This window comes from Oncorhynchus masou, chromosome 3 (genome assembly GCF_036934945.1).
Source record: "Oncorhynchus masou masou isolate Uvic2021 chromosome 3, UVic_Omas_1.1, whole genome shotgun sequence".
In the NCBI taxonomy this organism is placed as follows: domain Eukaryota; kingdom Metazoa; phylum Chordata; class Actinopteri; order Salmoniformes; family Salmonidae; genus Oncorhynchus; species Oncorhynchus masou.
Window position 1 is genome coordinate 35968375 of NC_088214.1, and position 26605 is coordinate 35994979.

The 26605-nt window shown below is 42.1% G+C and overlaps 1 protein-coding gene across 5 annotated transcripts; it reads left to right on the forward strand.

The window, feature by feature from the left end:
* The first annotated feature begins 2363 nt into the window (after positions 1–2363).
* Positions 2364–17418, forward strand: LOC135515524 (TLC domain-containing protein 4-B-like). 5 transcript variants are annotated; one of them, XM_064939161.1, is made up of 8 exons: positions 3817–4183; positions 6979–7096; positions 7946–8112; positions 8350–8439; positions 8560–8618; positions 8723–8817; positions 14822–14895; positions 15691–17418. In XM_064939161.1, the coding sequence occupies exons 3-8, from the start codon at positions 7958–7960 to the stop codon at positions 16004–16006; spliced, it is 789 nt and encodes a 262-aa protein (XP_064795233.1). In that variant the 5' UTR covers positions 3817–4183; positions 6979–7096; positions 7946–7957; the 3' UTR covers positions 16007–17418. The 5 variants fall into 5 exon arrangements, with proteins under 5 accessions (XP_064795242.1, XP_064795226.1, XP_064795233.1 ...); XM_064939170.1 differs by lacking the exons at positions 3817–4183; positions 6979–7096 and adding an exon at positions 2364–2459; XM_064939154.1 differs by lacking the exon at positions 6979–7096 and having other exon boundaries at positions 3767–3855.
* The last annotated feature ends 9187 nt before the right edge of the window (positions 17419–26605 follow it).

Below are 26605 nucleotides of genomic sequence, written 5' to 3' on the forward strand. Positions count from 1 at the left end.
CGAGTTGGGCATCTCCGGCGCGGCCCACACTTGGATTGCGTCCTACCTGACAGGTCGCTCCTACCAGGTGGCGTGGCGAGAATCTGTCTCCTCGCCACGCGCTCTCACCACTGGTGTCCCCCAGGGCTCTGTTCTAGGCCCTCTCCTATTCTCGCTATACACCAAGTCACTTGGCTCTGTCATAACCTCACATGGTCTCTCCTATCATTGCTATGCAGACGACACACAATTAATCTTCTCCTTTCGCCCTTCTGATGACCAGGTGGCGAATCGCATCTCTGCATGTCTGGCAGACATATCAGTGTGGATGACGGATCACCACCTCAAGCTGAACCTCGGCAAGACGGAGCTGCTCTTCCTCCCGGGGAAGGACTGCCCGTTCCATGATCTCGCCATCACGGTTGACAACTCCATTGTGTCCTCCTCCCAGAGCGCTAAGAACCTTGGCGTGATCCTGGACAACACCCTGTCGTTCTCAACTAACATCAAGGCGGTGGCCCGTTCCTGTAGGTTCATGCTCTACAACATCCGCAGAGTACGACCCTGCCTCACACAGGAAGCGGCGCAAGTCCTAATCCAGGCACTTGTCATCTCCCGTCTGGATTACTGCAACTCGCTGTTGGCTGGGCTCCCTGCCTGTGTCATTAAACCCCTACAACTCATCCAGAACGCCGCAGCCCGTCTGGTGTTCAACCTTCCCAAGTTCTCTCACGTCACCCCGCTCCTCCGCTCTCTCCACTGGCTTCCAGTTGAAGCTCGCATCCGCTACAAGACCATGGTGCTTGCCTACGGAGCTGTGAGGGGAACGGCACCGCAGTACCTCCAGGCTCTGATCAGGCCCTACACCCAAACAAGGGCACTGCGTTCATCCACCTCTGGCCTGCTCGCCTCCCTACCACTGAGGAAGTACAGTTCCCGCTCAGCCCAGTCAAAACTGTTCGCTGCTCTGGCCCCCCAATGGTGGAACAAACTCCCTCACGACGCCAGGACAGCGGAGTCAATCACCACCTTCCGGAGACACCTGAAACCCCACCTCTTCAAGGAATACCTAGGATAGGATAAAGTAATCCTTCTCACCCCCCCCCTTAAATGATTTAGATGCACTATTGTAAAGTGGCTGTTCCACTGGATGTCAGAAGGTGAATTCACCAATTTGTAAGTCGCTCTGGATAAGAGCGTCTGCTAAATGACTTAAATGTAAATGTAAATGTAAAATAGAGCCATAAAAGGATCTCTAAGTTCAGGGCGTGACAGCAAGAGAGTTTGGAAATGGGATGATAATTATTTTAATCACTTTGGTCGCCACCTTTATGTAGAGGAAGTACATGGGCTGCTTTCCAAACTCTAGGGATAGTACTTGATATAATTGTCAAGTTAAAAATATGTGTTAATGCTTCCGCAATCAATGGAGCAGAAAGCTGTAATAAGAAGGGATCAAGCATATCAGCCCCAGTTGATTATTTTTTACATCAATCATGAGTAGCTGTTGCAACACAATCAGAAGTAGACAGTTGCTCCAGAGAACACAAGGATTCACTGGGGGTTGTCTGGTCCTTTATCAAGTCGACTAGCAACTGGATAGAGGACAAGAGAGCAACTGAATATGTTGGTCATATTGTGGCATTAGCGTTCCCACAACACTGTTTACTTATATGACTGGTTCAATGACATGCTATGGGTGAATGGCATACAGTAAAGTAGTACGATACTCCACACAGTTCTTATTTCCACGTTCAACACAACTAAAAACTTGGAAAATCCGAAACCGACCAGTGGAGCAGGCTCCTCAGAGGAGGAAGGGGAGGACCATCCTTCTCAGTGAAAAATTTAAAAAGTTATCATTTTTAGATAAACCTATACTAAATATAGTCACCAAATAATTAATTAAACCACACTGTTTTAAATTGGTCTACAGTAGCCTCAACAGCATTCTGTTTGGTAGCACCATGGTGTAGTCGGAGGACAACTAGCTTCCATTCTCCTCTTGCTACATTGACTTCAATACAAAACCTAGGAGGCTCTTGGTTCTCACCCCCTTCCATAGACTTACACGGTAATTATGACAACTTCCGGAGGATGTACTCCAACCTATCAGAGTTCTTGCAGCATGAACTGATATGTTGTCCACCCTATCAAAGGGTCAGAGAATGAATTTAGTAATGATAGTATAAGCTATAGCTAGCTAGCACTGCAGTGTATAAAATGTGGTGACTAGTTGACTAAAAGAGAGAGAAAGACAATAGCTGAACTGTTTTCAACAAATTAATTTCTTAAAAAATGAAGAAGCAAGAGAGAGAGAGAGAGATTTTCATATTTTTTCACTTTCAGTTTCACTTACTTAGCTAGCAAATGCAGCTGGCTAGTTTAGTTACTCGAACACCTGGCTCAAACAAAGGTATGCTATGTTAGCTAGCTGGCTATGACTATCCAACACAACACCGGAACTCTTCCAAGTCAAGGTAAGCTTTTGGTTTTATTATTTTATTGCCACCGGGGCCCGCCGGTGTAACTGCTTACTGACTATACACTGTGACATTAATGATTGTAGTGGATTTACTTGCGCATTAGTTCTATAAGCTATGTTGACTAGGATGTTACTTTAGCAAATATGGGGGCAACGGTGTAGGCTGTGTGTAGTGGTTATGGCATGGTTTGGCTTGGAAAGGTTTTTTCGGCTGGTGACATACAGCTGATGTGTTGTTCATTGAAGTACACAAACGAAGGGAAAGGGTGAGAGGAGGAGAGTGCATTGAGGAGAGAAGGAATACAATGTGGGTGCTATGAAAGTGAACTGTGTTTATGCGTGATCAGAGTATTCATTCCGCCGAATCTGTTGCAAAACATTTATTAAACGGAAGCAGGGATAAAAAATATCTGAATTTTAGAATAACTGTTGGACTAATGATTACACCCTGGATAAGCTAGATACAGGCAAGAGTGTGCAAGCCGGTATTGAATGTGCCACTGTCTGTCCATACCACTGCCACTGTCTGTCAAAAATTCACAAATCTAGTGGAGGAAGGGGCAGTAGAAGAGCAGCCATCTTGTGAGAAAAGCTGGTACCTCATCGATGGGGAATTCAAGAGACATAACTAGCAGGCCTTCGCATGATCTGGTCTTGTGTGAATTTCACAAAAGATTCATATTGTTCTGCAAGTTTTGTGTTGAGGATCTGTCATCAGGATACAGTATGTCATCTACATTTTTTCTCCCAACATGTGGGCACCTACATTGTAAACTTTAATTCATAGGCTAGTTTGTAGCAAACTCGTGATGGGTATAGAGAAAACCTATCGATGTGTTACATTGAACTGAATGGAATATGAATGACAGTCATCCATCACGCTGTAATAGAAATAAGGCCATGCTCATGAACAAAATGATTGTCCTGCCTCATCGTAAACGGCTCCGGCCGTAACTGGAATCGACCAATAGGAAACTCTACAAAAAATAATGTATGTACATTTTAACTCTGAGATTATAACAATATATGTCGTCACACAATACGCACACGCACATTACGGATGTTTTAGGAAGAGCTACCGACGCATGTAAAGTTGGGGTATATAAAATACGCCGTGAGAGTGTTTGTGTACAATCCACTGCAATGCCAGAATTGTAAAAAGTTTGGACACGTGTCAAGTGGGAACAGGCTGAATATGTTTGTGGCTGAATCCATTTTTTTGTTAAATAGCTATAGTCGGAGCCTTCCCTGTTTCTGGTCCACACTCCAGTCCAGTTGGTGGCGGTAGTGCACATTAAAGTTGGTTGCCAACCGCCATAAAACAAATCCACCAAAGAAGAAGAAGAAGAAGAAGAAGAAGCAGCAGAAGCAGAAGCGACATACAGGGAGAGGTGCGAAATGGAGGGAGGAAGATAGATATCTGACTTTAGAAGACAATAGACTGTAAAAACTGTTGTTAAAAACAAAACAAGAAGTAGCTTACCTCCCACATCTGGGTGCAACTGTCAAACATCAGATGAATTCATCGCCTAACAGTGGCTTTCAAAACAGGCTTAGGCTAAATCTTTTCGGGGAAAAAAAGCCACAAAGGAATAGGCCTAGTCATTCCAAATATAGCTCGCTTGTATTAACTTGAGCATCAGTTTTCTTTAAAATGTGGAAAGGCAGCGTTATGATTAGGCTATTTCAAAGCCATTTCGTGACTATGTGAAAAACAAGGTAAGTTGACAGCGTCACTAGCTAAAGCAAAAGAGTCAAAACAGGATTGTTTACATTTTCTCCTGCATGAACAAATGCTGAAGTCATTGGAGTCATTTCAGCCCAAATATTTCGCGCTACCAGTTTTACGCGTTTACCTTTTAGTCAATATAAAAATCTCAGCCTAGGTGTAAAGCGGTTGTCCGTATTTCGACCAACTCCTATTGTTGATCTACACAGCCTGCGTTGCGATGTAGAGTCATTTTTCCTAAATATGTCGGGCAACCAGTTTTACGAGTACTCTCTTGTACACAGCCTGGGTTTCGACATCACGGTGGATATTTATATATTCGGAAATGGTATTCCCCTTGAAATGCACTTACTCGCACTCCTGTAGCGCACGTTGACGGGACGGTTATAGGGTGTCATTGCCAGTGCAAGTTGTTACTCCATGTTGCACCTCTACTCGGGGGAATAGCCTTGCTTAGAAACTACGACAGGGACTTGAGGGTAAGTACAGTATGCTTCTGTCAATGGTGTGCGATATGGTTGCCTTGTATCAGTTGTCTGCCTGTATTGACCTATCATTATCACACTTAAGTGATGCTATTGTCTTATGGACTGCTGTCAATACAGTATCTAGCCTCATAACCCAGTACTACAGTATACGGTACTCGGTGTCTACAGTAGAGATAATGTTGTACGGTAGTTATTCGTGCTTTAGTTAAAGTAGACATAGCATACCTTTTCTATCTTAAAACAGGTCAGCTGTTCAGATTTCTGTCTGACCACAATTTAGGCTATTCCACAATTTCTTATATTTCCTCAGTCATTGGCTAGTTCAGACAGGTTCACTTGTGATCAACAACTGCCTGACCCAGACACTTGAGGAGAGCTTGGCGAGGTTCCCCATGTTTCCTTTCATTTGTGGAGGAGGGTTGGGGTTTAGGGCTGTGGGGACATGTAGGGGGATCTGCTTGTGTCCCTGTATTTAGTTACAGACCATCGGCGATTTTGACACAGAGCCAGATGCGGTCAAAGTGTTGATTACAAGTATGATTGGTCGGCCCACTCCTGTTAGCTAAAGGTGAGGTTTCGTTCATTCACCGATTTTCTTAAGGGCACTAGGAATATTTCTCACCATTTTCAGGAATCCACACTTCTACATGGACATATTATTCTTAGTAGTGAGTCGAGCAGAATTTGAGTTATTCTATGATTGAGAACCTCAAAAAACAAGAAATACAGAAACGCTTCAAGTAACTTTTAGGAATGCAGTTTGCCATACAGTTTCACTTCCTCCTAAAATGCCTCTCACCAAATAAATCCTCACGTAAAATATGTTCGCTCCAGCTTTAGTAATGACAGGTGAACAGAAGGTCAGGGCCATCTACTACGCCCCTTCACCAATGGATCTGATGACCACATGAGTGAGAGTGTGACTGGTCTATTGTGAAGCAGTGGGGGAGTACATGAGATGTGGCTTTGGCTGACCCATGGACTGATTATGACCTTAACATGATATCGCGGCTAAATCAACAAATAATATGTAGGAATAGGCAAATACTCCACTGTTTCAAGGCAGCCGGTGGTAAATAGATGGGTCCTGGCCCCGAGGTCAGACACTGCAGAAGCAGGTGATGACATGCAGTTCAACATAATTGGTACCCTTGATAAAGATGAGCAAAAATGACTGTATAAAATAACTCATTCAAATACTGAGCTATATTGTATGCTCAAATAGTTTAAACAAATGTATACTAATACAATTGTTAAGTGAAATATATTTTGTTTTACAAGTAATACAAATAATTCTCAACAAGATTGGTGTCAATTATTGGAACCCCTGTTTTCAATACTCCGGCACCCTCCCCTTGTGAGGATAACAGCCCTAAGCCTTTTTCTAAAATGTTTAATGAGATTGGAGAACACATTGGGAGGGATCTTATACCGTTCCTCCATGCAGACTCTTTCCATATCCTTTTGTCTGTGTTTATGGACTGCCTTCTTCAATTCAAACCACATGTTTTCAATGGGGTTCAAGTCTAGAAACTGAGTTGGCCATTGCAAAATGTAGATTTGGTGGTCAGTTAACCATTTCTTTGTGGTTTTTGATTAGTGCTTGGAGTTATTGTCTGGCTGGAAACTGGCTGCAAGTGGATTTTTCAGCTTCCTGGCAAAGGCAATCAGGTTTTTTGCTAAAATGTCCTGGTACTTGGAGGAGTTCATGAATCTGTTGACAGTCCCATAATATCAAAGATCCACCACCATATTTTGCAGTAAGTGAGATTATTTTCTTCATATGCATCCTTCTTTTGAACTCACCACTGGTGTGCGTGGCAAAAGAGCTCTATTTTCATGTCATCTGACCAGAGCACCGGTGCCAATCCAAGTACCAATGCTGTTTAGAAAACTCCAGGTGTTTACATTTGTTGGTTGCTCTCAATAGTCTTTTTTTCTGGCAACCCTTCCAAAGAGCTTATTGGCATGGAATATTGTAGATTTGGGGATTTGGGTGACATGAAGACATAACCAAGTTCGGTAATTCTCCAACTTTGGCCACTGGCTTTTTCATCTTCCTCACTGCGTGGTGCAACTGACATTTTGCACGCAAGGGAGGATGAAGAAAGCTTGCCTTGAATCACTGGGCATCTTGTTATGACATGCATTATCTGAATTATACCTACAGAGGAGTGTCTTTTATGGAGGAACTGTGTGTGTGCAGAGCAGCACTATAATTAACACGTCTTACCTTTTTGTAATTAATGAATCCAATGTGATTTTATTTGATTTTATAATGCTTGTAACGTCCTCAGTAGGCTGCAGTAACCTATGCTTCAGCGGGGAGGTGCAGGTACCCTACGCAAGCCACTGGCAAAGTTTTCCAGCTAGCAAACTCACCACAGATGCTGGAATATGTTTCTGAGTGACAGAGTGAGGGCTTTGCTTGGTCATTTTTTGGGGGGGGGGGGGCTGGAATAAAAATGCTTGGAATGTAAAAAAATTTATTAACCGGTTCCAATGCTTTTAAAATAACTGTTCTGCTCCTGAACAGTGTAGGTCACTTTTGTTTCGGGTTCAGGTCCTCAAAAAGTTTGCTTGTTTTCACTTCTGTTCCCTGAACCAGTTCCAACCTTTTGATTTCCACACTGAGTTTGGAATAATACTGTGATATTGTAAAACTGATAATGAGCTTTTATTGTAAGAGCTGTTTGAAAAGACTGCCTCAAATGTCAGCCTCTTTTGGCAGGATTTTGTTTTGGGCTGCTTGGTTACAGGCTGTAAATTAGTTAATAGACCAGTAAGACAGAGTTTCAAACCTCTCTGCCAATAACAGCTATTTTAAAATGTTCCCCTCCCGACTTAGACCACTCCCAGACAGTCCTAGCAAAAGTATTGCATGAGAAATGGCTCTTTGCTAAGAAGCCCCAGTATTTTTATTTTTGCTTGATAATTTTTTTATTTAAAACAATCACAGTAAGGTACTTAATTGTTACCCAGAAATGTTTTGATGTAGAGATTAAAAATGGCTGCATTTGACCTTTTTTTTAAAGGTGAAAATAATTTTAAAAAGCAGATTTTATTTATAAGAATCTTTAGGGGTGCCAATAATTGACACCTGTCCTTTTGAGAGAGAAACTATTGCATATTTTTCTCTGAGTGAGTGTATTACTATAAAATATCAGTTGATGTAGTCTTGACTTGTATGTTTTCATATCTCACGCTCCTATTTGACACTCTATGAACTCACATTCCCCTGTCTGTTTTTTCTATCTCTCTCAGTAACGAGTGATCATGGAGAGCTTCTCTCCGCTGGTCCTGTCCATCGCCGCCACCAGCTTTGTGACGTTCCAGTGTCTGTTCCACTTTGTCAGCCCCTGGATCTCTGCTCAGTTCTTTCCTGGGTACCACCGTCTCAGTCCCAGACACACCATAGAGTGGAACTCCAGGTACAGCATCTGATCCTCTGAGAAATTATATTATTGACTATTCAATCTAAGCTCCTATCAGAAAACCTATTGTATTATCATTTTCCCAGTTGAAGCATATTTCTGAGCGTAGACGCTCTCAAATATCGTTGTCGAGAGAATTGTCCATATGCATGGAATCCCACTGCTGCCGCCAAATGTTACGTTTAAGGAAGTATGCTTTTATGTGTATTTGTGTCTGTTTTTTGTGTTTTCTAGAACTGTGTCTACATTGCACGCTTTGATAGTGGGGCTTTTTTGTCTCTACATATTACTTCATGATGATGCAGTCAATGAAGACCCTGTCTGGTAAGAATCTCCCTGACTACTAAGTGTGCAATCCTTGGTAGAATAGTCATATTTTGTACATTTGACACCATGCTTTCTTATCATATTTTCAACATGTGCTTTATGCTATCTTGCCTATAGGGGAGATCCGTCACTGGTGAAAATAAATGTGGCCATAACCTGTGGCTACCTCCTATCAGGTGGGTCTACCACTTCAGACATGTCTAACCGTTGTATTACTTTGCATATTCCCATGGATTATGTTGACCCATACAGTGAGCTATCTCCCTTGTCTGTCTTGCAGATATGCTGCTCATATGTTACTATTGGCGGGCGATATGGGACAAGTTTTTTGTAATCCACCACCTGGCAGCACTGTATGCTTACTACTATGTACTGGTGAGTTCCTTACTGACCCAGAGCAGAATGTGCAGGCAAGATGGGGAAGGGACATGGGCCAAGGGTGAACAGCCATGTAGTTTGATGGGATGGGTTAGAGTGGATAACAAAGGTCTGGTCAGTGATGAAATAGTAGAGTTCCACTGTAGTCAGCATTGTATTTGGAACACTTTGATTTACAGTGTTGTTACTGTGTAATTGACCTATAAGTACATTGCTACAAGTGTTATTACTCAGTTTTAATCATTGCAAAACGTGTTTTACTGCAGTATTACCCAGTAATGGAACACTGTAAATAGTTTCTCTCCCCTCTTTGGAAAGTGCAGTGTAAGTAAGTAGCTACAGTTGTCAAGCACTTTTGATATGTTGCTTGTTCAATGGTATCTGTATGATATAAAAATCGCTAAGGATAGAGTTTAAACTAGGCATTGGGCTGACAATTGGAGTTTTATTGAGGAAGGACACTTTGCACTGTCTTTTGTGCATGTATGAGTCAGAAGAAATATCTGGAAGCTAGTTGGACTGAAAATCTTTGTTTTTGTTGCATTTATTGCTTATCTTTATTTGATGTACCACCGAAAGCTAGACAACAGTGTGTTTAGGTAGGTAGATAGATGAATGACGGTTCACTCTTGGTCCTGTCCTGTGTAGGTGTTCTGGGCCATCAGGTTCAGTGGCTGCTAAGACTAACGATGATGACAATTGGGACCATTTTTTGCATGGAACGTGATGGCTTGTAGTGCGGGTTTCCAGGACACATTCAGCCTAGTCCTGGACTAGAAAACATGCTCAATTGGAGAGTCGCCATTGAAAGTGCTTTTTAGTCCCGGACTGGGCCTAATCTGTGTCCCAGTAAACCATCCTGTAGATTTTCTGTCTATACAGCATGAAGCCTTCTCTTCACTTTGTAATGGTGATTGGTGCATGCTGCCTTTTTTGCTTGTTTTGACCTTTCAACCCTACAACCTATACAACTATACAAAGAAAGGGACCTCTCATATATTTCCAAATTACCACTGACTTATTTTAGTAAACTCTACTGGCTAATTACTGGTCCCTTTTTGAGGTAATGTTAAAATGGATTGTAGAGTAAAGGTTATGAAATTGATCATGACATTAATTTACGTCATCCACATAGTTAGTCCATACATCTTTTATTTTCTCTAGAGTGTTTGTTCTCTTTTTCAATGTTGGGATGGGGGCTTTTAATTGTGTCAGTTCTCACTAGTTGCACTTCTGTTTTGTTTATGTATGTATTTTTTCTGTCTCTCCTCCACTAACGTGTGTGTGTGTATTTCTGTTAGTGATGCACCGATATAACATTTTTGGCCGATACCGATATCCAATCTTTTCCTTGCCACACCCCCCCCCCCAAAATTGCGACCTTTTAAGCATTCTAGTAAAGTTAAATAGTTAACACACACACATGGACGCAGTGGTCTAAGGTACTGCATCTCAGTGCAAAAGGCATCACTACAGTCCCTGGTTTGAATCCAGGCTATCACATCCAGCCATGACTGGGAGTCCCATAGGCGGCGCACAATTGGCCCAGCGTCGTCCAGGGTAGGCCATCATGTAAATAAGAATTTGTTCTTAACTGACTTGCCTAGTTAAAGGTTACATACACGCACCACACTGCCCAAAAAGTTATTTTGTTGGCATTTACGTATGTCCTCATTACCAGTAAAACATAATCAAAACCTATTTCTTTCACTTACTTGCTGTTTGGTTGTTCATTTGTTCAGTCGTTTCATTCTCAACCAGGATTTCTATGGAACTCTGTTTGGGTCTTTGTATGTCAAAAAGATACACGTCAAATAACACTATTTGACGTGTCAAATAAGCTTGTTGACCAATCAAGACCTGAATGTGACTGCACGTCACATAATAACTTAACGCGTTTATGAATTCTTGTATGTAGTTATTACACTATCACTCGTATTTCATATGTCACAACGATTCATTGATACGTATGCTATGATGCTGGTAAAGTTGTCTCGCGCACCTACAGTGCTGGTCATAAAATTTTAATTAAAAAAAGAAGCTAGCTAGCTCATGGATGCAACATAGCAAAACGACAATCTGTTTCAGTAGCTATAGTTAGCTAGCTAACTACATAACTAGGTGTCATCATCTAAAATAACCCTAATTTATAAAACAGTTCTTATTTGATTAATTAATGGTGGTCGGACCCATCTATGTGAAGTTAGCCACAATAAGGATTAGCCACAATAGTGGACTTTGCAGTTAGCCTTCAAAATAAGAGTATGTCATTGACAGTGATGCAAATGAATACAAATAGTAGAATTATGCCATAATTGAATAGATAATGCTAAACGAGGTTGGAATGTTATATAAAATCAACAAAAGACAATCAATCAATAAAATGTATTTATAAAGTCCTTCTTACATCAGCTGATGTAACAAAGTGCTGTACAGAAACCCAGCCTAAAACCCCAAACAGCAAGCAATGCATGTGTAGAAGCACGGTGGCCAGGAAAAACTCCCTAGAAAGGCTGGAACCTAGGAAGAAACCTAGAGAGGAACCAGGCTATGAGAGGTGGCCAGTCCTCTTCTGACTGTGCCGGATGGAGATTATAACAGAACATGGCCAAGATGTTCAAATGTTCATAGATGACCAACAGGGTCTAATAATAATAATAATAATAATCACAGTGGTTGTAGAGGGTGCAACAGGTCAGCACCTCAGAAGTAAATGTCAGTTGGCTTTTCATAGCCAATCATCCCGAGTATCTCTACCGCTCCTGCTGTCTCTAGAGAGTTGAAAACAGCAGGTCTGGGACAAGGTAGTCTGGTGATCAGGTCAGGGTTCCATAGCAGCAGGCAGAACAGTTTAAACTGGAGCAGCAGCACGACCAGGTGGACTGGGGACAGCAATGAGTCATCAGGCCAAATAGTCCTGAGGCATGGTCCTAGGAGTCAGGTACTCCGAGAGAGTGAATGCTTAAATTCACACAGAAGACAGGATAAATACTCCAGATATAAGACTGACACTAGCCCCCCGACACACAAACTATTGCAGAATGAATACTGGAGGCTGAGATGGGAGGGGTCGGGAGATACTGTGGCCCCGTCCGACGATACCCCTGGACCGGGCCAAATAGGCAGGGTTTAACCCCACCCACTTTGCCAAAGCACAGCCTCCACACCACTAGAGGGATATCTTCAACCACCAACTTACTATCTTGAGACAAGGCCGAGTATAGCCCACAAAGATCTCCCCCATGGCACGAACCCAGGGGGGGGTCGCCAACCCGGACAGGAAGATCACGTCAGTGACTCAAGTGACCCACCCCTCCTAGGGACGGCATGGACGAGCACCAGTAAGCCAGTGACTCAGGCCCTGTAATAGGGTTAGAGGCAGAGAATTCCAGTGGAGAGAGGGGAACCGGCCTGGAAGAGACAGCAAGGGCGGTTCGTTGCTCCAGTGCCTTTCGGCCAGACTACACTCAATCATAGGACCTACTGAAGAGATGAGTCTTCAATAAAGACTTAAAGGTCGAGACCTAGTCTACGTCAGTCACATGGATAGGCAGACCATTCTCTAAAAATGGAGCTCTATAGGAGAATGCCTTGCCTCCAGCTGTTTGCTTAGATGTTCTAGGGACAATAAGGAGGCCTGCGCCTCGACCATAGCGTACATGTAGGTATGTACGGCAGGACCAAATCAGAAAGAAAGGTAGGAGCAAGCCCATGTAATGCTTTGTAGGTTAGTAGTAAAACCTTGAAATCAGCCCTATTTTTAACAGGAAGCCAGTGTAGAGAGGCTAGCACTGGAGTAATATGATGATTTTTTTGTTGTTAATTTGACAAAAATCTGTTGAAATCACACTGGATGTATTATTATTTTTTAGATTTGCATTGGGGGCATACTTATTTCACTGTACAGCCTTACCTATGGATTGTGGATCAATGACATGAGGTATCAGTCTACTCAGTGACACCCAGAGAACATTAGCATTGTCGCTCTTATTGCGGGACTCTGAAACAACTGTGAATTGAGACACATTTATTGTCAACCTATGTGTATTGAACAATATTCAAGACAAAAAACAATACTGCGTGGATGTTTTGGAGTCTGATAACTCTGAGGAGGACGTTGTGAAAAAATATCTTGGGTATTGAGTAGACTGTTACCCCATTTCATTGATCCCCAATCCTTAGATAAAGCTGTACAGTGCAATATGAATGTCAATACACAATATGCTGACTGGGGAGGTGATTTCCCACAGTCATAGTCCCACGATAAGAGCTGCAACGCTAATATTTGTATGAACTCTTCACAGTTGTGTTCTGTGGGTGTCACCGAGTAGACTGATATTCCATTGCTTCACAATCCAACCTTGTTTAACATTACCTAGTTTAAATATGGCATGATTCCACCAATTGTGACCTGCATCACTTTCAAAGGGGCACTTTTATTTTGAAGGCAAACCGCAAATTCCACGATTGTGCCTAATCCTTATTGTGGCTAGCTTCACAACACATAACCCAGTCCATTCGACCCTCACTAGTCAGATGAAGCTAGCTGGCTGCTTATAACGTTAGCTTTGGGCAACAGGGTTAAGTAGCTGGCTTGCTATTTATTTTCATGAACTGAAGTTCAATTTCAATAGGCGAACAACTGGCTACCTAGCTAATACTTACTCACAAGGATTCCTAAATCATTGCTAAGAATAGTGAAAATGACTGCAGTTTCTATTGGTCATTGTTTTCAGGCTGCTTGTATTTGTGCTAGCTAGGTACCAAGCTAAAGCTAGCTACCCCAGAAGTTGCGGTCAAACAAATAATGCTTTATTACCAACGCGGTATTGTAAACACATCGTTTGTGGCTGGTGTTTGCTCGTTTGCAGACTTTTGTACAGCTTTGACAGTGGTACTGATAGTATTGGTGGCACATGGCTTGCACGTGCATATTCAAAACACACAACATTCTCTAATAGAACTGTGTTATTTGACGTGTCAAATTTAAAGCTTATTAACCGTAGTGTTCAATAGTGTTATTGTCAAATAGTGTTATTTGACGTGTGTATTTTTTGACACGCAAAGACCCAAACGGCATTCCATAGTATGTCGTGAAGCTAATAGCAGTGTTTAACTCCGGCAGAGCAGCATCTGAACAATAATGTACTTGGTAACGTTAGTGTGTGTTCGACCAGTCGCGAAAGCCAACATCACCCAAGACAGGGAACGATTGATTATAAAGGGCAATGAATTCCATTATCTTAGCGTTAATGGATTTCGCCTTTGAGTTGTCTCACTGTAATTTTCTTACTCTTTCAAATGACTGCTCAACTTGTTGACTGCTCCATCCACACAGCAGACATTGTGGGCTAGGTTAGGAATGCTGTGTTGCAGGTGTAGCACAACATTTTACGCGGCGTCATTACATCATGTACCTACGTTATATAGGTATACACATCAGCTTTGACATTGGTTTTTCACATCGGCGCTAAACTAGACATTGGGCCGATACTGATGTTGGCATTTTTTTTTTTTAGCTAATAACGGCCGATTCCAATATGTTCACCGACATATCGTGCATCCCTAATGTGTGATCAATTAACCTAGTCTTGTGTCTCTAACATGCTACCTATACAGTACATGCAAAAAATGGCCTAAACAAAGAACAGGCCTGTGTCAATTGGCTAGGTACAGAAGGGGGGCCCTTCCTATCTTGTCTGTAGTGGATTCTGTTGTGGTACATTGAGCACATGTTGCCTAATAACAGTATGGACTTACCAGTACTTAGAGGTATGAGCATGCACTGCTGGAATGTTCACCACCACGTTTTGTACACATTTTGAAAATGTCTGTGACCCAAGTTTATTAACTGTGTCATAACCCCAGTAAGTGCACCTCAATTTTTCCTTCTTAGAGATCGTACAGTAAGTTTACGATCATTATTTATCCTGAACTCAAATATTATTGCGAGTACTTCTCTTGCCATTATTTTCTTTGCACTTTGTTCTTTCTCTTTTAGAGCATAGGAATGTTGCCTTATTTTGCTAACTTCCGTCTGGTCGCAGAGCTTTCCACTCCTTGTGTGAATCAGCGGTAGGTAACTTCAATGCCAAATAGACTCATGCACGTGCGAGAACTCGCACGCACAACATTACCTGGGAAGTGGAGGGAACCTTGTAGAGTAACCATTGTGCCATTTCTAATTGTACACTATTATCCTGATTTGAATCCAACAAAGACAAAATACAGATGCAATGTTAAAAGAATTATACTTAAAATCTTTCAAGTGCTGGGTATATGTGCCTTCAGAAAGTGTTCACACCCCTTGACTTTTTCCACATTTTGTTGTGTTAATTACATTTTTTTAATCCATTTTTAATTCAAACAAAAAAGAATCACCCATATACACACACAATACCCCATAATAACAATGTCAAAACATATATTTATAGAAATGTTTGCAAATTTATTGAAAATGAAATACAAAAATCTAATTTACATAAGTATTGCATAAAATGTCTAAATATGTTTTCACTTTGTCATTATAGGGTATTGTGTGTAGATGGGGGCCAGGGATCTATTTGAAATAATTTTGAATTCTGGCTGTAACCCACAAAATGTAGAATAAGTCAAGACAATAGTACAATGACTTTTACCATGTCCCCTCCCATCATGGTGGAGGATTGTAGTGTAGTGATACACATTTTACATAGGGCTGGTCATTGAATACTGGGGACTCTTTCCGAAGGCACTGTATATGTGTAATGTAGGTGACCTTTCTGGAACAATGCCAGTTGATATCCATGACTCCATTACAAAATGCGGTCATCTTCAACTCTTATCTCACACTGTCACCATCCATAACTGTACTAACTATCTATCTTTCAGCTGGTTCTTTGAAGTGCTTGGTTATCCAAAAAGATCATTACCAAATATGGTCAACGGCATTGCCATGACGGCATCCTTCTTCCTGGTGAGGATAGCGGTCATGCCGCTGTACTACAGCCGGATGTATGCCGTGTACGGGACGGAACCCTTCTACCGGGTGACCTTTGGTGGCCGCTGTGCCTGGATGGGCCCCAGTTTCTGTCTAGACATTATGAACGTGATGTGGATGCATAAAATGGCCCGTGGCTGCATTGGTGTCCTGCGTTCTCCTGGAAAGGTGAATGTGGAAAAGCTGCAGAATGGGAAAGTGCACTGAGGGATAGAGAAAGTCAATGGTGGTGTTATTTTATTGTATGTCTGCTTCAAATGGTTCATGGACATTTTTGGATCAAATGGTTCATGGACTGGAAATGTCATGAGTCCCTATTATCCCGTGACCAGCCCTAGGTAAATTGCCTCCCACTACACTTATCTGCCCAGAATACTTACAATTAAACAAGCGCTAAACTCCTCCACCATGATGGGAGGGGACATTGTAAAAGCCATTGGACTATGTCTCCTCTTGGTCATTACAGTTAAAGAGTAAGTGAATGGACGGTGTGATATCATGGATGGAAACAGACAGATAAATACTCTTGTCTGCTGGACCCTTTTGTTTCTAAATTGTTTATGTCCACTCAAAGGTGTCTTGTGCATATTGCCAAAATGATATGAACGGACATGGACGAGAATGGAAGAGGAGCTCACATATTTTCCTAATGTTTATGAAGCTGTAAAGATGGCTCTTGCACAAATATCATGATATATATATATATATGAACAAAAATAACATATTTACTTAATTACTCATTAAATCTGTGTTTTCACCAGCATTAGAATGTAAAAGATGTATATTAATCAGACTCCTACTGAAGTCTCTCTGCTCAGGAGCCTGCTCATGTTTGTAACATACAGTAGGCCTAGGAATTATCAGTCATGTGCATAAATTATCAGGGTAGATTAAGACAAACCATAGCAAACATGCCAGATTGTGTCATTTTATTTCTAGAAGTGACCTTACTGAGTGATTTATGATAACAGCCATGAAAGTGCACTTATGTCTAACCGACACACACACAGTAGAACTTCACACAAGCAACTTTGCAGAGTTAACAAATGATTGATCATACTTTGTTATTAACTGTTGAAACAGAGCTTCGTAATGTGAAATCCCTGTTGGATTTCTGGATGAGAATGTTATTTATCGTGACATTTACAGCCATGGTAGTTTTAATATTTTTTATTTTTTTTAAACACATTTTAGTAATGCACTCTTCTTTGAGTAAGTGATAACTAAATGTCCATAGCTGCTTTAAATAGTCTTCAGACTATATACATGTTTGCTTGTGTCTGCTGTTGAGATGTCCTGCTCTCTTGTGGAGACAATGCGGGACTGCAAACATTGTATTTCCCATTTTGTCAAGACTGAACGTACTCGAAGGGAGAGTACAGTGGGCAAGGCGCATTGAGCAATATTCATAAACAAATTATTGATGTTAACCTTGGTTTGGTGTAATTTGGTCATCACATTGTTTTGTCTATACTTATGGCTACTTTGCCCACCATTATTACCTCCATCTGTTGTAAAAAAGAAAATTTAAAAACGTGCTATTATGCATGCCTGTATTTTTGAGGGAATTTGAATTACATTAAATACTTTGATTCACTCACGATCATTTTAAAAAGTTATCCAGAAAACATATGTTTATTTACTGCAGGGGATGTTGGCACGTTTTTCTCATTGGGAGAATCTCAATTGCATACTCGTCTCTCCTTCTCGAAACCCATTTGAGTAGAAGGTCAGAGGGGTGGGACCTCTGGCTTTCTCATCCAATGGGTTTTGAGAAGGAGGCAAGGAGAGGATGCGAGGAGAATGCAATTGAGATAAAAAAAATTGTGTGGGGGGGGGGGTAGCAGCTTAGTGGTTAGAGCGTTGGGCCAGTAACTGAAAGCAACGAATTCCTGAGCTGAAGAGGTAAAAATCTGTTGTTCTGCCCCTGAACAAGGCAGTTAATCCACTGTTCCTAGGCCATCATTGTCAATAAGAATTTGTTCTTAACTGACTTTCCTAGTTAAATAAAAATACATACATTCCCTGTATGATCCCATTTCTTTTGAAACCGGAATGCGGATTTTCAGTCGGGGTCATTAATGACATAATTTGAAAGACCTCTACCAAACCAAAGTAGACAAACATGTAACCACAGAGTTTACTGTCTGATGTAATGACACACCACTTTGATATCAAATCATAGAGAATGATAGAGGCCTCTAGTGCTCAAAAGGCCATTATATGCATGGCATAAATGTGACTTGCTTCAGGAAACTAGGCATGTTGCACGTCACTCCTTCACAGGAGAAACATTTGAACATTATTTTTTAAAATCAAAATGCTTTCTTTGGCAGAAATGCCTTTTGGAACATGGGAACTTTCATGTGCCTTAATAACAAATGTGTATGCCATTTGTAAGTATGAAGACAATTTTTAAATTACAAGCCTAGTTGAACTTCATCAACAACTATGAAAAGGATAATGCAATAGTATTACCAGGACGTCACACAGGACAAACACTTTGGTGGAAAGCTGCTGCCATCTCATGTGACAAAAGCAGCAGTGTGGCGTCTCTACAGGGAATAGATGACAACACTTGGTATGTAAAGCATAAGCAACCATCTTTTGATTATTTAATTTACTTCCGACACGATTGGCACTATTATTAATCTCACGTGATTTGTGTATTTTCAGAGGTATGTGTACTGAGGCTGTCTTCTTTGGGAATCTGTGGAGAGATTGCTGATGTGGTTAAGGACAGAACTGTAACGGGTCAACATCCCACAGCTGGTTGGACTGAATTGAGGTGGTCAGTCACAAATGTAGTCAATTGGATGGGACTTCCAACTTCATTTGTTGATCCCTCTTGGTGACCCTGTTGGAGTCTAGAAGAAGACAATTGACTACTTCAAAATTGAGATTGCCTCAATTGCGCTGTACATGCTGTCACAAACGCTGTAACGGTACAGATACAAAGTTGAGTACTCTATCTCTATGGTCCCAGCTCACTGTGTAGTCCAGTGGGCCGTGCTTCAAACAGGCTGCTGTGAGCAAGTTAGCCAACTGTTTATATTTATTACTGTAAACCATAATAAAATAGTTTGTTTCAGATGATTGATTTAGGAATAGACAACTATTTCACATAGCCAGCTGTTTCTAAACAAACGTCAAACCGACTTGTGTGCTGATGTGATGGGAGTCCTAACTCCAATTTGTAAGTCGCTCTGGATAAGAGCGTCTGCTAAATGACTTCAATGTAAATATAGCACGTTGGGGGCGATGAAACAGGAAGCCCACTCTTTATTTAAAAATGCTTCAGGAAGCCCACGCATTTTCATGAAGGAAGCGTAGTGGGCGTGGGACCGTTGAGCGACGCTAGCATTAGGGGGGTGTTTACTTTTGTCACATACTCTGCAACATCGCGTTGCTATTGAATAATTGAAGCTCACTCGTTTGCAGCCCCTACTGGATTAGTTGTTGATACCTAGCTCTACCTAGCCTGCTTGCTATTACCAGCATGAGGGCAAATCAAGCTTTGCTATTCGGGTCTCCCTGTGGGGGTCTGTTGGCATGGCACAGGGATGTATTGTACTACTGTGAGGTCACTTCTGCTGATTTATTTAAAGGACAATCTACTCCAAAATGCATGAACATTAAATTATGTTCTCTTCCTTTGACTCGAGGACAGTTTAATTTTATCTCCTGATCTCAATTTCATCACCAGCCAATTCTATGTTAACCCCCAAAATAACTTAGCTAGTGTAACATTACTGTATCTTAGCTAACAACTCTTACACACATCTTATTAATAGGGTTGGCTTCCAAGATTACAAGATGGCTCGCTAGTTACCTTGGAGGTTTCTCAGATGATTTGATACGAATCTGAGGAAGATATGTCATTTGTTGCCACTTGTCACTCTGATCTTAAAAGCTTGTTTCAGCAGACATTAAAGAATACAAAATATATAGGGGAAACACTGACCTGAATCAGGTTGATACTGTTTGTAGCCAATAAATCATACAACTAGTCCGAAGATATGTACTTTGTTGCCACTTGTCACTGATCTTAAAAGCTGGTTTCAGCAGACATTAAATAATACAAAATATATAGGGGAAACACCGCTGAATCATGTTGATACTGTGTGTAGCCAATAAATCATACAACTACAGTCCGGTGTTAAGTGTTACAGCTTGCGGACTGCCGTTGATACGACGCTGCTAATCAGAACATAGTTGACCAATCTTTATTTACCGATTTGACATTTTCGGAGGACACCGTTGTTTTATAAACGTGTGTCTAGTTGCAAGTGGTACTCCCCCCAAAATATTTAGAATATTCTACTTTTTGCACGGTACGAGGTAATCTTAGCTGCCGTATTTCTCGCATTTCCAAACATCTTTGCAGGAACTCGTCATTTCTAAGCGCCAGGGTCGCGGCCACATGAAGAAGAGGACACAGTGCGACCCAAACAACACAAACAAATATTTTCCTATTTTCCACACACACAAGATGACATTTGTCCCTCAGTACAAAACATGGATTTTGTGTTTTTTTTTAAACAAAAGTTTATAAGACAACAATGCCTTCCATATCGAGAACAAAGAAAGTATCTCCAAGTAAAGTTCAGTCGAAAATCTTCTGATTACGGCTAAACAGCAGTTTATGCACAACTTCAGACACAAGATTTAGCTCTGCCACAGAGGGTCAGTTTACAAGGTTATTGTTGTTGATGGTGTTTGCATTTGTCTGTTGTCTGTTTATAGGCTGTCTTTGTCCCGCAACATAAGAATGAATCCCTTATGTTGCGATGCGAGACAAAGCTACTTATAGGCCTTCCCCAAGCACCATTAGTTGTTCAACATCTGATTCAACAGTTTCCACTTTCAGGGGTGAATGCTTCTGATTGTACAAAATAGGTTCCTCCATCGACACACTGTATGACATCAGTGCTTTCATTTGTTTGTTGTAATGTATTTTGGCCTGTCATCTCAGGTGCAATAGCACCACCACCAGAATTCCCTGTGCACAAGGGGTCCGCCCCGTCCCAAGTCGAGACCACCACAACCCCCCAGCAGCTCCAGCAGCAGGATCGGCACATCAGAACCGGGCCTATGAGTTTGTGGAGTGCCCCATGAAGGCAGAAGACAGAGAAATGTGTGTCTGACATTGAAATGGCAATCATAATATGCAAAGCAGATAAATAGATGCACTGTGTATTGTTCTTAATACTGTATAATACAGTACTTGTTACTCCTATAAGTATAACTCGGTAATAAGAACACTAACGTGTTATAGACATAAAAAAAACTGAGGTACTGAATATTTGGTGTACTTCCTCTTTTTTTATCCAGGAATTTGTTGGCTAATGGCTAAAATGTATCAGTCAGTCAGTTACAAGATAGGATCTACTATAGCAATAAATACAGAATTGTTACATGATATGCAATGCTTCCATACACCGTTACAGCGGTGGTAATGGAAAGTCAGACAGCTAATTTTCAACAAACCTTTACATGGCGATACTTCCTTAGGCACCAGTGTCTCTCCCTTCGCATGTTGCAGGTGGAACGTTGAAATTTATAAAATATTCCGTTATTAAATTAAATACATTTTTGCTTCATGAAGTAATCCAATTTCTTGTCCATTGGTCAAGACAGGTGGGGTGTCCACCCCAAAGTGCTGCATGTCATGAGCGTGACACAGAAATTAAGCATTGCTTTGAATGACATATGTATGATGTAACTGGAAATTCTGTAGGCTACATCGCATGTGGATAAAGAGAAATAACAGAAAACGATGCGACGTGGCCTACAGAGTTTCCAGTTACATCAGGTGTATGTCATTCAAAGCAATGCTTAATTTCTGTGTCACACTCATGACATGCAGCACTTTGGGGTGGACAACCAGCAACATGCCCTAGGTCAGCCCTTTGATCTGCTAGGGTCCCAGATCTCCTGGGCGGTACAGGTCAGAACAGGGTCTACCCCTCGGAACAGTTCTGGAATGCCATGGTGAGGAAAGGGTGAGTGGACCAATCACAACACTGCTAGAGGAGGAAAAGGGTTTCAGTGCACCATGTAAATGGGTATAGCCAGGCTCGTGTTTGTTTGGCACTGAAAATGGACTGAAACAGGGAGGACTTATGAACACTAAACTCCTTTTTTTGTTTTGTTTGAACACAATCAATGTACTTTTAACTGAAACTTCAAATAACCTCTGAATGACCAGTATTTGTCATGATATGTGTGCCATGTGTTACGGTTTTCTATAGGCGAAGGAGTCGGACCAAAATGCGGCGTGTAGATTGCGATCCATGTTTAATAAACACGAATCAATTACAAGAACAACAAACGTAACAAAAACCAAAACAGCCTATACTTGTGTAAACTAACACAAAACAGGGACAATAAGGACAATCACCCACCAAACACTCAAAGAATATGGCTGCCTAAATATGGTTCCCAATCAGAGACAACGATAAACACCTGCCTCTGATTGAGAACCACTTCAGACAGCCATAGATACACCTAGAACACCCCACTAAGCTATCATCCTAATACATGTGAAAAAAAAACAATACAAAAACACACCACATACAAAAACCCATGCCACACCCTGGCCTGACAAAATAAATGAAGAAAACACAAAATACTTAGACCAGGGCGTGACACCATGCCAGATATGTGAAATGTATTTTATTGATTTCTTTCTAGATGATGGGCTGTTTAAAACTAGTGAGGGAGATATGAGTCTCCAGCTTCAGTGATTTTTGCAGTTTGTTCAAGTCATTGGCAGCAGAGAACTGGAAGGAAAGGCATCCAAAGGAGGAATTGGCTTTGGGGGTGTCCAGTGAGATATACTTTCTGGAGCGCGTGCAACAATGCAGTTTTAAGAAAATCCCCCAAAATTAAGATAAGATGAACAAATTATTAAAGAGCAGCAGTAAATAACAACAATAGAAGGGCTATTGAAGTGGGTAACGGTACAGTGTCAATGTGTGGGGTGCACCGGTGTCGAGGTAATTATGTGCATGTAGGTAGAGTTATTAAAGTGACTATGCATAGATAATAACAGAGAGTAGCAGCAGCGTAGAAGGGGGTGGGGGGGTCAATGGAAATAGTCCGGGTAGCCATTTGATTTGCTGTTCAGGAGTCTTATGACTTTGGGGTAGAAGCTGTTTAGAAGCCTCTTGAGCCTAGACTTGGCGCTCCCGTACCGCATGCCGCGAGGTGGCAGAGAGAACACTCTATGACTAGGGTGGCTGGAGAATTTTTAGGGCCTTCCTCTGACACCGCCTGGTATAGAGGTCCTGGATGGCAGGAAGTTTGGCCCCGGTGATGTATTGGGCAGTACGCACTACCCTCTGTAGTGCCTTGCGATTGGAGGCCGAGCAGTTGCCATACCAGGCAGTGTTGCAACCCGTCAGGATGCTCTTGATGGTGCAGCTGTAAAACCTTTTGAGGATCTGAGGACCTATGCCAAATCTTTTCATTCTCTTGAGGGGGAATAGATTTTGTCGTGCTCTCTTCACGACTGTCTTGGTGTGCTTGGACCATGTTAGTTTGTTGATGTGGATGCCAAGGAACTTGAAGCTCTAAACCTGCTCCACTACAGCCTTGTTGATGAGAATGGGGGTGTGCTCAGTCCACTTTTTCCTGTAGTCCACAATCATCTCCTTTGTCTTGATCACGTTGAGGGAGAGGTTGTTGACCTTGCACCACACGGTCAGGTCTCTGACGACCTCCCTATAGGCTGTCTCATCGTTGTCGTGATCAGGCCTACCGCTGTTGTGTCGTCAGCAAACTTAATGATGGTGTTGGAGTTGTGCCTGGCTGTGCAGTCATGAGTGAACAGGGTGTACAGGAGGGGACTGAGCACGCACCCCTGAGGGGCCCTCGTGTTGAGGATCAGCGTGGCAGATGTGTTGTTACCTACCCTTACCACCTGGGAGCGGCCCGTCAGGAAGTCCAAGATCCAGTTGCAGAGGGAGGTGTTTAGTCTCAGAGTCCTTAGCTTAGTGATGAGCTTTGAGGGCATTATGGTGATGAACGCTGAGCTGTAGTCAATGAATAGCATTCTCACATAGGTGTTCCTTTTGTCCAGGTGGGAAAGGGCAGTGTGGAGTGCAATAGAGTTCGCATCATCTGTGGATCTGTTGGTGCGCTATGCAAATTGGGTGGGTTTCTGGGACAATGGTGTTGATGAGAGCCATGCCCAGCCAGTCAAAGCACTTCATGGCTACAAACGTGAGTGCTATGTTTTGGTAGTAATTTAGGCAGGTTATCTTAGTGTTATTGGGAACAGGGACTATGGTGGTCTGCTTGAAACATGTTGGTATTACAGACAGACAGGGAGAGGTTGAAAATGTCCGTGAAGACACTTGCCAGTTGGTCAGCGCATGCTCGGAGTACACGTCCTGGTAATCTGTCTGCTTGTGAATATTAACCTGTTGAAAGGTCTTACTCACATTGGCTGCAGATCACACAGTCGTCCGGAACAGCAGATGCTCTCATGCATGTTTCAGTGATACTTGCCTTGAAGCGAGCATATAAGTTATTTTGCCCATCTGGTAGGCTCGTGTCACTGGTCAGCTCTCGGCTGTATTTCCCTTTGTAGTCTGTAATAGTTTGCAAGCTCTGCCACATCCGACGAGCATTGGAGCTGGTGTTGTATGATTTGATTTTAGTCCTGTGTTGACGCATTGCCTGTCTGATGGTTCATCGGCGGGCATAGCAGTATTTCTTATAAGCTTCCGTGTTAGAGTCCCGCTCCTTCAAAGCTGCAGATCTACCTTTTAGCTCAGTGCGAATGTTGCCTGTAATCCATGGTTTCTGGTTGGGGTATGTACTTACAGTCACTGTGGGGACGACGTCCTCCATGCACTTATTGATGAAACCAGTGACTGATGTGGTATACTCCTCAATGCCATCGGAAGAATCCTGCAACATATTCCAGTCTGTGCTAGAAAACCAGTCCTGTAGTTTAGCATCTGCTTCCTGCTTTAATTTTTGCTTGTAAGCAGGAATCAGGAGGATATAGTTATGGACAGATTTGCCAAATGGAGGGCGAGGGAGAGCTTTGTGGAGCTCTGTGGGGTAAAGGTGGTCTAGAATTCCCCCCCCCCCCGGTTGCACATTTAACATGCTGATAGAAATTAGGTAAAACTGATTTAAGTTTCCCTGCATTTAAGTCCCCTGCCACTAGGAGCACCAATTCTGGATGAGCGGTTTCTTGTTTGCTTATGACGGAATACAGCTCATTGAGTGAGGTTTTAGTGCAGCTTCAGTCTGTGGTGGTATGTTGAAAGCTATGAAAAATGCAGATGTAAAATCTCTAGGTAGATCGTGTGGTCTACAGCTTATCATGAGATTCTCTACATCAAGCGGCAAAAACCTGAGACTTCCTTAGATATCGTGCGCCAGCTATTGTTTACAAATAATTGCATAGGCCCCTGCCCCGTGTCTTACCAGAGGCTGTTGTTCTGTCCTGCCAATACAGTGTATAACCTGCCAGCTCTATGTTCTTAATGTCATCGTTTAGCCACGACTTGGTGATACCTAAAATATTACAGTTTTTAATGTCCCGTTGGTAGGATATACAGTGAGGGAAAAAAAGTATTTGATCCCTTGCTGATTTTGTATGTTTGCCCATTGACAAAGAAATGATCAGTCTATAATTTTAATGGTAGGTTTATTGGAACACTGAGAGACAGAATAACAACAAAAAAATCCAGAAAAACGCATGTAAAAAAAATGTTAGAAATTGATTTGTATTTTAATGAGGGAAATAAGTATTTGACCCCCTCTCAATCAGAAAGATTTCTGGCTCCCATGTGTCTATTATACAGGTGACGAGCTGAGATTAGGAGCACACTCTTAAAGGGAGTGCTCCTAATCTCAGTTTGTTACCTGTATAAAAGACACCCGTCCACGGAAGCAATCAATCAATCAGATTCCAAACACTCCACCATGGCCAAGACCAAAGAGCTCTCCAAGGGTGTCAGGGACAAGATTATAGACCTACACAAGGCTGGAATGGGCTACAAGACCATCGCCAAGCAGCTTGGTGAGAAGGTGAAAACAGTTGGTGCGATTATTCGCGAATGGAAGGAACACAAAAGAACTGTCAATCTCCCTCGGCCTGGGGCTCCATGTACTGTCAAATCTTGGGTGAGAACCTCCTTCCCTCAGCCAGAGCATTGAAAATGGTTCGTGGATGGGTATTCCAGCATGACAATGACCCAAAACACACGGCCAAGGCAACAAAGGAGTGGCTCAAGAAGAAGCACAATAAGGTCCTGGAGTGGCCTAGCCAGTCTCCAGACCTTAATCCCATAGAAAATCTGTGGAGGGAGCTGAAGGTTCGAGTTGCCAAACGTCAGCCTCGAAACCTTAATGACTTGGAGAAGATCTGCAAAGAGGAGTGGGACAAAATCCCTCTTGAGATGTGTGCAAACCTGGTGGCCAACAACAAGAAACATCTGACCTCTGTGATTGCCAACAAGGGTTTTGTCACCATGTAATAAGTAATGTTTTGCAGAGGGGTCAAATACTTATTTCCCTCATTAAAATGGAAATCAATTTCTAACAATTTTGACATGCGTTTTTCTGGATTTTTGTTGTTGTTATTCTGTCTCTCACTGTTCAAATAAACCTACCATTAAAATTATAGACAGATACATTTCTTTGTCAGTGGGCAAACGTACAAAATCAGCAGGGGATCATACTTTTTTCCCTCATTATACGTGCTCATCCCATTTATTTTCCAGCGATTGAACGTTAGCTAGCAGAACGGAAGGCAAGGGCAGGTTAGCCACTCGTTGC